Raw genomic sequence first — 12307 nt, 5'->3', positions numbered from 1 at the left:
CTACATTTTTTTTCTGGTCGACGATTTGGTTGGCTATCTCGACTTGGCGGGATATACACTTTCTGATTCGGCTGCCACTAATTGGGTCGTTTTGAGTGTGGGTCCTGCATCGTTAGTGTTAGTGACAGATCTTCACAAGTCGCTCTCAGCATTGACGCTGCCGGTCATTGACGCTTCTTGGCTCTTGAACTGGTTTACTGAAGCCATTGTCTTATCTTCGGGAGCAGTGTATTTTTTTCGTAATATTACGTTTCCGTAATAAAATGGCATATTCTGCACTCCGTCATAGACCATGGTAAAGGCCTGGTACGGTCGTTACGGAGCCGGGGCGGACCGAAGGCCCCCAGAGACGTTCTATTTTAGTATAAATAAGTTATATGAGCGGGGGCCCAAGAAATTAACTACTATAGCTGGTCAGGGTAGCGTCAAAGCATTCCTAGGTCAGGCCTGACCACCGGCAGGCGATGCTGGTAACACTTCAAACAATATAGCGAGTACAAGAGAGACATTAGAACCAGATGACAGGGCGCCTCCCGCACGGCGCCACGCTTCAGCCAGTCAATCCCACCAACAGCCTGTTGCAGGCCAGGAAGCAGCTCAGGCACACCAGGCTAGACGCCCGGAGCCAGTTGTATCACCATGATGAGAGGCGGTTCTCAGCAATGTCTTTCGTCAAGAATAAGCACCACAACCAGCTTGACAAGGCGGTGGAGAAGTGGCTGCAGAGGGCTGAGAAGCGTGGCCGTTACATGGACAACTGACGAGTTTGCTATGCCCTGGGGCATTGTACTGGCTGTGGTGTCGTGGTGAAAATGTATGACATAATCCTGAACGCATGTGGCAACGGACGGAAACAGCTGAGACTCTAATGAAATATTTATTAAATATGTGCTGGTGTATCAGGCAAGCCCCCCCAGAAAAAAAATTCGGGCAGTAATAAATGTATTGGACTGATGGCATATTTATTATGGAACTCGTAACAGATTCAGGATCGGCCTCCACGAAAAAAACACTCTGTATATATATGGACGCCTCGGGACCGCAACAGCAATGCAAGCCCCAGCCAGGAACCTCTGTCATCAAGATCTCGTCCAATAGCAGCAATGACGACATTGACAACGACGGTGGGTTTGTGTCGCTCGGTGCAGCATCACCTCACCATGCCTTGTGCCTGCTGTTGCCAGGTGTTGCGCACCTTAGGCAGGATCTTCACACCACTACCAAGCTCAGCATGCTGTTGGAGATTCCCCACATTTGAGCTGCTTTGCAGTCTTATCTGTCATGTCTGTCACGGTATCCGCAAATGTGAAGGCATCAAGCGGGAAGTACAAAAGGCTGCTATTGGATTGGTTTCTAGTCTAACTAAAAGGTTTGAGGGCATGCAGCACGAGGACTGACTGGCACGAGCATAATATGCCGCTCGAATATATGCAATATATTGTAACGGCTGCACATGGAATTCTTTGCATGGCCATGTTGCATGATGATAATTGTTTTGGGGGGTTCAAATCCTCAAATGCCAAGCCCGAGGAATTCTTTGCATGACCATTATATTGCTAATTTTTTGGGGGTCAAATCCTCAAATCCCGACGGGATTTGGCCCGGAGATCCTTGGGAATTCATGAGGTCAAATTCCGCGGAATCTCGGCCGAGATTGCAGCGGGCATAGTATGCTAGATGGAAACTGTGACTGCGGGACAGAGGTCACACATTTACATAATGCCAAATGAACGGGCTACAGAGCCCATGAGCCTGCATAGCTAAAGAAACGTTATTGCTTTAACTAGTTTAGCAAAGGGCTTCACGCATGAGCACCTCCGACTTCGACCTTGCCGATGATGATGACAGGACTTCCAAAAGCACCGAAATGCATAGGATTGTTGTGGAATATAGCACATAAAAGACATTGCATGGTCGACTAGAAGGGTGTGCTTGATGCCCCGGTCCACACTTTATGGGCCTCCAGGAGCCCCAAAACGAATAGCCTAGGATCAATCCATTGCAGATATATTTTAGGCGCTGGGCTGGTGGTCATGGAAGTGCTCGGCTGACAGACTCAACGAGATGGGCGCGGCCTGCACCGCCAAGCAGATGGCCAGGGCTGCACCCTTGCTGGACATGGCGCTCGGATACAAGGCGCCGGAGAGCGCATAGCAGCTGGATGGCTTTCAGATTGCTGATCATGGGAGCCCGGGAGGGGTGCTGTTGTTGCAGGGTAAGGTCAGTACAGGCAAACCAGGGCTGTCGGGTGACGGGGGCCATCAGTGGAGATGGATGGGTGCACCACCAGTTGATACATACGCAGGGATGAATCCTGATGGGGGTGCTCAGCAGTACTCCCCCTGGAGCAAGCAGGTTCAACTCCTGTCATCCTGTTCCTGTTGTCATCCGCACAGCACCGGCTTTAGGAGGGCTTGCTGTTTGATGCTGACTGTACAGTAAGTGCACAACCCCATCAGTTGTTATACTTGTATACCGTACGGGAGATTGCCATCAGCAGATGCTCAATCGCCCAACTAACACAACACCGTGACTAGGCGCATCATTGCAGGGACCAGTGGGGTGGCTATGATGATGTGGTGGTGTCTGTGGTGGTGGTGGCGGCCGCTGGCGTATCATGGTGCACCTGTCACCACCACGGCAGCTGCAGCAGTGATGACCACCCTGGCGACACAGTGCAGTAGTGTGGGCCCCGGATGGGGCTTTGTACGGGAGGGGATATGGCAGGGACCAGCTACATTTACCATAGAGTATATTAAGCTATTATTAGTGTCTCGGGTGTTCCACTCAGGTTGCAATTAGATGTGTTTTCAACAGGCCTGTTGGGTGACATGCTGTGTAACCGGTTACACAGCATAGGTAATACTGGTACCAGTATTACATAACCTGAGCATATCTAGATGTATGCACAGTGTGCATGGCAGCTGCAGGTTGGGTGGGGCCTAGGGCTCATCCTGGATTATTGATTTCTGAAGTTTATCTGGGAGGAAAATGTATCTCCCCCTGGATGGTGTAGTAGCTGGCCGCTGAAAAGGTTTTAGAAGATGCTGGTAGATCAGCTCTGCATGTATTTATGGAAAATATGCATGTGCTTCTATTTACTGCTGCAACAGTTAGCTAGCTATAGCTAGTGTACTAATACACTGTGCAAGGATGCAGCGGGCAGACTTGATGATTATAAAGCAGTGAATTTCGACTTATTCTGCAATCCCCAAACTATGCTGTATGCAGCATTATTGTAATGTTATGTAATGACCGCAGCCCATGGGCCCTCCAGCCTTTCATTATGGATGCGTCCTCCCCACACTTTTGTGTGGAACTTGTAACTTGAACTCACTTCCACAACAGCCCATGCTCACTAGTAACCAACCTAGGGTGACTAGGGTCTCCAAATATCCAAATGTCTATCCATGAACACCATTCACATTCTATCATGATTCAGCAGCAGCATTTCCTTTGCTTCCATTGATTGGTATATGATCGAGTCACATTCCAACAATCGTGAAGTTTCTTGTGTAGATTTCCTGCCTTATACCATTGGCCAATCACGCCATGATCGTATAACAGATGACGTGGAACAGGTAGCCGGAGGAGCAGGGCTGGGTTGTCACCTGTTGGAGCACAGCACGCACATACACACAATGTGTACAACGCAATGCAAGATAGCCACCTACCTGGATAGCTAGCACTTCTATGGACCGCAGCTGATGTTAGTGGCAGGCGCAGGTTAATATTGACAATATAGAACATACATGTGGGAGTGCACCTCAAATGCCTGCCAGCAGCTGGCAAGTGGCTCTGTGCCTATCTAATTTAGTAAGGAACCGCACTTGAGTGGCGCATTTATTTGTCAGTATCCATACACAAACATCAGGGTATAGAATCCTGGTACTTTTCTGAAGTCGTGGTATAACACAGGGCGCCGCATACACCTTCCCACATTTAAAGTTAACCCCACTAGCTAGTGCAGTGTGTGGCAGCGACCTTGAGCTGGCCCCCGCCCCCGCACTGCCTACCTGCAACTGTGTGTCGTACACTGTGTAGGCGCTGCTGCTGATGCCGCCCACCACCGTTACCCAGTGCGAATATTCGGAAGGGTTAAAATCGCTGATTGTAGATGCTGCACGCAGATTCACATGCACACGACACATAGTATGTTGCATGTAAATTTATGTGCAAGTCATTTATAAGATTGGGGAGTGTCTATATATCATCTATTCTCAGGACTAAATATGCATGTACGTATTATATGACACACTAATGGCAAGATCTACAAGCCATTCTGTAGCTATGAACCGATGTACGAACTATTCCTCGGTGTTCCTCGTATCACATGAGGACCCTGTCTATAGATCAATATTAACAACTTAGAGGCTTTGCAGGAATCCTACGGTAATTTGTCTATACAAGATGGTAACAATGGATTGTAGCTGGCTTGCTGGTTAATCTGCATCTTCATTCACACGTAGTAAGCTACATTTCCCTTAAGAATATTTCAACGATTACTGTTAACAATAACTGTTAATTTATTAACGATTCGACTCGAGTTTAGCACATGTTAAGAGTATCGTAACATGTCTCGAATATGGCAGCTGTTCGTAGCGAACCTAACGGGCTGGGGCCCCGGGCCCCAACGACATTATCCTAGTACAGCAGGACCGTGGTAGGGAATCTCCGGCAGGTAGGCCGAGATATAAGCTACCCAGGCGGGGTGCTCTGGCCAGACACTGAAGTATCACGACTATTAGGTATGGAGTTCAAGACTCCGCTGCCACCGACTAGACTATTACGTAAGCGTCTATGTACGCTAGTGCTTGTCGCTGGGTTGGACTTCTTCCTGCCTCGGCGAGGACTGTCAACTCTACACTTCCACAAAGCCAGTCGAACCGTCAGGTGAGCGACTGCTACACCTTCATTCTGTCTGCACCAGAAGTTGAGGAGGGCCTCATTATTACGGGCGACGGGGCCAAAGGAAAAACCTAAATTGCATGTGATACCGAACGGAGGTAGCATGGGGTTGGGAGTGCATGCATGTAAGCATGCATGCATGGCCGTGTTGCTTTGGGCTTGGTGGCCTGGCGGGGGGTGTCACTCACCTCGCTCGGGCTGGGAGTGAGAAGCAAGACTGTGTAATAAGCTTTAAGGATAATCAATAATTATACTAGCCATTCGTAGCAGGGACGACCTCCCCTGGGTGACACCGTCTTGGTGTGCCCTAGCCAAGGTGTGGCAGGAAAACCTGGCACTACTGCATGATCTCCTTAAGTGCAGGTACGGCCCCCTGTACAACAATGCCATGCGACTTCAGGCTCAAAGTCAGCTCCGGCCTTACTTTAATAGGCATACTAGGTTGCAAGAGGATTTAGTGATAAAAGGACCCACCCTGCTGTGTAATCTCGATTGCCTCCCTCGGTGATCCAAGAATGATACGGATGGGTGAGTCACGGAAGCCATCGTTCTGGCCAGATATGACACACCCATGGGTGCGAATGGTTGAAGCATCCAGTCACCAGCAAGGGCCAGCAAAGCAGGCAGGAGATTCGGATAGACAGATTGTTGAATTGCCGGAAAAGAGGTGAACGAAATGTGATCGATATGTTTAGGCAGGTGCACAGTGGGCAGGGGCAATAATAGCGCACATACACTAAGTAGCAGGCTGAGATGCGGGATGAGCTGTATGCAGAAACACAATCAGTCGGTAGCACTGCAGCATGGGTGAGTGAATGGGTGGATGTTAACAAGGCAGGCAGGAGACAAAGGTCAGAGGATTAGATGGGCGAATGGATGGATGGATGACCTCACATAAGGGGATTGATATTGCGTGCAGAACGAGGGCAATGAAAGGAAAAGATTATTCTGGCTGCTGGTGTCGCGCCTTAAGCTCATGTGCATGTAAGTTCACGGGCTGGAAACGTAGCGTTGGGAGATTCGTCCTTAGCCACCAGCAGTCAACGTAAGTATCTGCCTGAGACCGTATATGGATTGAGTTGCCACTGGCAGCTGGCAGCTGTCTCCCCAATCAAGCCGCCTTTAGGTGCACACCGATGGCTGCATACTTGATATTACCCACGTGGCACAGAACTACTGCGACCCGCCTGAATGGAATCTTCGACCTTGTGATTGAAATTCCTTTCCCTTGTCAGGTTGTGGCCTTTCCAACGATATTGCATGTAAAGGCGGCTGGTGATTACATAGGTTAACGTGCCGACACAGTACCCATGTATCTCACCTGCTTGCACAGCATGTTAGCAATCTTATCCACTCCAGCTATACCATCAGCACACAATGGCGCCCATACAGGCTCGCCGGTGCGACCATCCGCAGAGGAGTTGACCAAAAGCACGACAAGCCCATCGGGCATCCAGGGGTTTGAACCCGTAAGACGGATGAGGCGGATGAAATCTTGCATGCTGGGCGGTGGGGGTGGTGGCGGTGGCGGACCTGCAAGTGTAGGGCGGGGCAAGCAGGTAGACAACCGCCAAGGACATATTAACAGAAGCATGCATGGCTTTGTATGTTGGCCGGTTATTGCAGCACTAGCAGCAGCTATACATGGCCGTCACTGGGCCCCGGGACCCACCCAAGTGGGTGCATTCCCGCAATAACATGGAGGCGACTTACTGGGGAGAGATGGCGGCGGTGGAGGCCCATTATATTTAAACGGCGTCTCTGGGGTGGGGGGAATGGGAGGGGGAGTAGTCTCGGAGGCGGGCCAGGACAGACAGCGACAATGCAACAATAAAGCAACAATAATGTTGTAACAATAATGCAACAGGGAAGCATCATAATTAGGTGTACTTTGTTCACTTCTCCGCTGAATAGTACCCAACACTCATCACATCACTTATCGGCATGAGGCCCAAGTGGATTCAACAACTAGCTAGTACGATAGTACTGCTACTTAATCAAATTAAATAATATTAATCAGGGCGTCCCCATCCGTTGCTGCACACGGCGGCCACACAGCCAGTGCCTACCTTCGTCTGCTGTACTGGGTTCTGGGTGGCTAGTCACGTGAATGGCGCCATGCAGATGGCTGATTGCATGCAGCGAGCCGAGTTAATTTCAGATAAGGCATTGATATGCATCTCAGTAACCATGAACCGCTACTTTTTATTCTCATCTCACTAACCTTGTGCTGTATCACCACAACAGAAAAGTACCGGTGGATGTCAGGTCCTGTGATACGCCCAGAACATAACACCGTCCACTAATGCTATGTGTAGTATCTAATGCATCCGCCAATCGGTACTTTTCTGAAGTCGTGATAGGTATAAGCCTTTTCCAGGAAAGGCATCATTCCCTTACGAGTAGGAGACACATAGACACAAACACAAGTATGGTTATACGAAACTTACCAGAACATTCCATTGCTACCAACATGTTGCGGGGGCAGGCAACGTGGAACACCTCGCAAGACACCTCCTGCTGACTACTGAAATTGATCATTTGCAAGAAGAACGCATATGGCGGCCGGGAATCATTATCACCCGTGCACACCAAGTTCCCTCGGAGCTCGGGCCTGTGAAGAGGAGTGTTGGGGTTGCAGGTACACCAGGGTCCGTAGGTCAGGGGTCAGTGGGCCATCAGGGCTCATTAAGCCAGGGTCAAACAGGACGCGGATGAATCCAGGATGCCGTGGATCCGGCAGGGTGACGAGAGGGCGCGAAGGATTTCGGGCAGTAAGGTCCGAAAGAACAGTCTAGACCTGGCTGGCCTGCACGTTGGGTGTGGGGCCATCGGACTCAAGCAACCAAGTAAGCTCTTCACGAGTGACTTCATGGTCGCTGTACTTTTCAAACAGCAACATAAGAACAACCGAATAGCGCATATCTTGGGCTCCAATCAATTTGCTGCAATTTACGGGCATTGCAGCAGGTGTGCGTGTGTAGGTTGCATAGATTGGAATGCAAACATGGTATGGCATGTGAGGAACAACAACAGGGTCAACTTCCTTCACAATTCGAAATGCCACCACTAAAGCCGCCGCAGTGTTGCCATGCAGCCAGAATGCATGTGGCTTGTGCAGTAGCTGTACATAGTACGGCACACATGTCGTCTATTAATACACGCTAAGGCGCTCTGCAAGCATCTCCGGAGTCCATATGGCATATAATTGTCATTTTTTAGAAAGGAACAAAACATGAACAACTGATCAGGTGCCAGCTACTGCCCTTGGCTGTCGGCCGCTTTTGCAAAGTAGATAATTGCCTTGGCAGCTGCTTGGATTCCATTCCCCCTAGCCGGCTAGCACAGTCGCAGCAGTAACTTTAATACTACCTCAGCCTCAGGATCCAGGTCGTGAGAGGCAGGAGCACAGAATGGATCCGTCCATCCACATGCACACAAAACACGAACAAACTTACGGATCGGATTCATCGGGGCCATAGGTGCTGATGCCTTGGGCATAGAACTGGCGGCCATAAGAGTAGCCCAACATCTTGCAAAAGAGCTACTTGAGCACATGGAGGGCCATGAATCAATGACCGAGCCGTTTGAAGTTCCCACCAGCCAACGGAAAGCATACACATCCAGCACCGAGTAAAGACACCATGCGATGGGGAGGAAAGGAGGCAGGGGAGGCAGGGTACCAGCTGAGTGAGGGATTGGACGCCGTTGTAGCATAAATGCATGAGATGGGGGGATGGGGCCAAATACGCCAGTAAACATTTTCATCACCTGTAGGCGACACCCTCATGGGACGGTCCCTACCTACTACACAGAGGTGTCACCCATAGGTGGTCAAAAGTTTTCCTAACGTACTTGACCACAAAAACCACGATGTGTGTGCATTCTGTAGGCATGAAATTGTGGAGTGAACCCCATGTTTCCAGGTATATTCGGGGTAAGCACTTGGGGATTTGTGGTGGGAAAAAATGTGTATATCTGCCTGCCTGCATCTCTGCCGATGCAGTCACATACAGTACGGCGCGCTCATCATCTACAAATAAACGCTAAAGCGCTCTGCTACCAGTACCTTACTTAACTGATTTTCTTTATATTAAGCCGGTGGCTTGTAACTACTGTAGTACTGTATTCACACATGTAGTACACTACATTTCTCTTACAATATTGCAACGGTTGTCGTTAACAATAACCGTTAATTTCGTTGATTTTCGATTTAAGTTTCGTACATGTCATGTACTATTGTAACATGTTGCCAAGACGTACTATCGTGACATGTCACAAAAACGGCAGTTGCTCGTAGCGAATCTAACTGGCTGGGGCCCCGGGCCCCACCAACATTATCCTAGTACGGCAGGAACGTAGTAGGGAATCTCCGGCAGGTAGGCCGAGATGTAAGCTACCTGGGCGGGGTGCACTGGCCAGGCACTTCAGTATCACGATTACTTGGTGTTCGGTGTTCAAGACTCCGCTGCCGCTGTCTTAGTTGTTTTGTACTTGTCCATGTACACTAGTGCTTGTCGCTGGGTTGGACGTCTTCCTGCCTCAGCGAGGACCCTGAATTCCACGCTTCCGCAAAGCCAGTCGTCTCACCAGGTGAGCAACTGCTACAACGCATGATTGCATACATATGCATGTAATAACCCACCCCGGCCTCGTAGGCAGTGAACGTGCCATCATCACATAGAGCAACCCATTCGTCGGGATAGGTCAGTTGCACCTCCAGCCGCCCAACATTTCCCGCTGTCCCGCGAACCAATCGGAGGCCACCTTCTACAAGCAGATGACGGATAAGGAAGAGTCGCAGCAGTGGCCAGATCAGAACATCATTGAAAAGCATGCAGCACACGTAGGTTCGGGAACCATACCAGCAGACAGCCTCTGCTGTCACTCAGGGAGGGCTAAAAAGCAGAGGAGGGCTCCTGAGAGCCAGCTGAGCAGCAGGGCTCCCTACATACATACAATTAACGAATTTGGTGCCGATGTGTTTGTGGGCCAGGTAACTAGACGGCGTGTGAGGAAGAGATGCATGGTCTTCCTGCAATATAGTGTGGCTGGTGGCCTGCTGTATAGCGCTTTATGCATGTCCAGTGGAGTGTGAACATTGAACCAGACCAAGGAGCCATACACTGGGTAATAATAATTTAGTTAGTTGGAGGAAAGAAAGAGGGATATTCATATGCTCACCGGGTGGCGGGGTAGGGGGAGGCGGACGGGGTGCCTTGTTTGGGCGTGGAGGGGGTGGAGACAGGCGAGGCGGTGGCGAGCGCGGTGGTGGCGAGCGTGGTGGTGGCGGGCGCGGTGATGGCGGGCGCGGTGATGGCGGCCGAGGTGATGGCGGCCGAGGCGATGGCGGCCGAGGCGATGGCGGGCGAGGTGATGGCTTTGGAGGTTTCGGCGGTAGAGGGGCGCCTTCCACGGCACCCAAACCTATACCCGCAAATGCAGTCGGTGTAACGGAAAGGATGCTCAGATGATCCTGGATAGCCAGAAGCATCCTAACAAGGTGCGAGCTAACGAACCTACAAGGTTGTTTTACAAGATCATTTCTCTCTCACTCCCACGCACGCATAGCAAAGGTGGTCAAGAGTAGATCGGTCAGAGTCAGCAGCAAGAACATTACCAACCAGCAGCACATTACGAGGATTGGGAACGATTAATACTGCTGCTGGCAACGATGGCCAATGACCAGGAGTGTCTGCTGCTTTAGACATCGGCAAAAGGAGTATTCCTGCTTTCGGTAATGGATCCATCCCGGTTTCGGAAATGGGTCATTGACTGCCGGCTCCGGCCGTCAGGCTACCCTTCGGGCTGTGTATCCGGAATTATCGTTTACTGCGGATGATCCTATTTCTGCAAGCGGGTCGGCTCCGGGAATTCTATTTCTGTTTTCGGGAATTTCGGTACCGGACCCGAAGAGCCCGAAGTGTTTGATGATGTCAGCGTTGCTTCATAGGCCGCTGGAGTACATTGAAATCGAAATTTCTGAGATAGAGATTAGGGACCCTTACCGGCGACAGCAAGTAGGACAGCTGCCAGCGTCAGCACTAGCACTGCTGACCGGCCGGAAGTAACCTGCGCTCCAAGACTCCTATTCCTGCTGCTGGGCACCGCTGCCATTGTTTGAGAGGCGCAAGCATACAGGGCGCACATGCCCACCTGCAAGACCAGAGGCATCAACCCTAAGGTTCGCAATAAACTGCAAGAATGCATTAGTTGTGCAAATACAAGTCTAATCTTACCGTCATGCCTGTGTCTTCTTCTTTAGTTCGAAGTAAGCTTATTAAGTCAGGTTTATGCTTAAATGATTTGTGCTGCACTAACCGTACACCGGTGCTTACCGGGATAAGAAGCCGCTGCTGTTTTTTCTTCTTTCCTTCGGGCTCTGAGGACGAGCTTCGGAAGTACAACAAAAAATAAATCCGTTGGTGATTTTCAGGAAATGTAATTATTGCGCTATTGAACGGTTCGATTTGGGAGGGGCGACCGCCCGCCAGGAGTTCTCAGGCAGCGCCAGTGAAGAAGCGAAGAATCATCGGCAGTCCAGCCAGCGGTTGGAAACAAAGTAACGTTTCCTTAACTTGGCGAGCAGCCTGTGAACTGCTAACCACACACCCATGCATGGCCGCCAGAGGAAAAAAAGCATATTGGTGAAACAAACGAATACAATGATTATTAAAGTACGTAAAATCCAGCGCGCTTTTGAGAGCGCCGAGAAGGTTCATAGTAAAATTATCGCCAATTAATTTTGTTATGTCATTAATGTATTGGGTAACTCTATTGACTTCAAGTGTACGAAGGAGTGGTAATAGCTAAACTAAAGAAACAGGGGTATTGCCTCTTCCAGAGGGTTGCAAAAACGGTCTAATCCCCCAATCCCGGGGGGTGGTAGTGGTCAGCCATCCCCCCATCCTGGCTGGGGTGACCGACTCCCATCTCCCATCTTAGGGGCCCGGTGCTAATCCCATCCTTTGAGACAGGTTTCCCATCCTGCCAGCCTGGGTCCCATCCCCAATCCTATGGCCAGGGTTTCCAATCCCATCCTGCAGCTGTGTTCCCCCAATCCTCATCCTGCCAGCCAGGGTCCCTTCCCAATCCCTTCGACCAGGGCCATCCCCATCCTGCAGCTGTGTTCAGATCCGAAAGCTGTCAGCCAGGGTCCCATCCCCATCCCTTGCCAGCTACAAACCTACTCCTTACGTTTACACAGGTGCTGTAATATCGGCTTTCTCTTTAGGCGTAAATCAGGGGAATGACCAGGGTTATTTTCTATTTCCGCGAGATATTTTTCTCTTGCTCTATGGCTTATTTCCTCTAGCGTCAAATTCCGCCCCGCTGTGTTCGTTCCGAAGCAGACTGAAGCGACAAACGCTTGTTGAAGCGGATCTCGACTGAGGAAGAA

General features: G+C 50.2%; 1 protein-coding gene across 1 annotated transcript; it reads right to left on the bottom strand.

Annotated features, from left to right (window-relative positions):
• Positions 1–3162: 3162 nt before the first annotated feature.
• Positions 3163–11193, bottom strand: VOLCADRAFT_105573 (uncharacterized protein). Its single transcript, XM_002952476.1, has 11 exons — positions 11148–11193; positions 10917–11064; positions 10093–10335; positions 9554–9678; positions 8367–8452; positions 7359–7522; positions 6622–6669; positions 6230–6441; positions 5383–5458; positions 4017–4120; positions 3163–3611 (listed from the first exon to the last, which is right to left on the bottom strand). Exons 1-11 carry the CDS (start codon positions 11151–11153, stop codon positions 3546–3548), a joined length of 1278 nt encoding a protein of 425 aa, XP_002952522.1. The 5' UTR covers positions 11154–11193; the 3' UTR covers positions 3163–3545.
• Between the last annotated feature and the right edge of the window lie 1114 nt (positions 11194–12307).

The sequence above is a fragment of the Volvox carteri genome (assembly GCF_000143455.1).
Source record: "Volvox carteri f. nagariensis unplaced genomic scaffold VOLCAscaffold_30, whole genome shotgun sequence".
In the NCBI taxonomy this organism is placed as follows: domain Eukaryota; kingdom Viridiplantae; phylum Chlorophyta; class Chlorophyceae; order Chlamydomonadales; family Volvocaceae; genus Volvox; species Volvox carteri.
This window is presented reverse-complemented; position numbering and strand designations above follow the sequence as displayed.

Bases quoted from the DNA above. Each gene is read 5' to 3' on its own strand.
- VOLCADRAFT_105573 (XM_002952476.1), bottom strand. The intron at 10,336-10,916 runs GTAAGGGTCCCT...TTGCGGGTATAG, and splicing joins TGTCCTACTTGCTGTCGCCG to GTTTGGGTGCCGTGGAAGGC. The intron at 9,679-10,092 runs GTGAGCATATGA...ATCTGCTTGTAG, and splicing joins TCCCCCTACCCCGCCACCCG to AAGGTGGCCTCCGATTGGTT.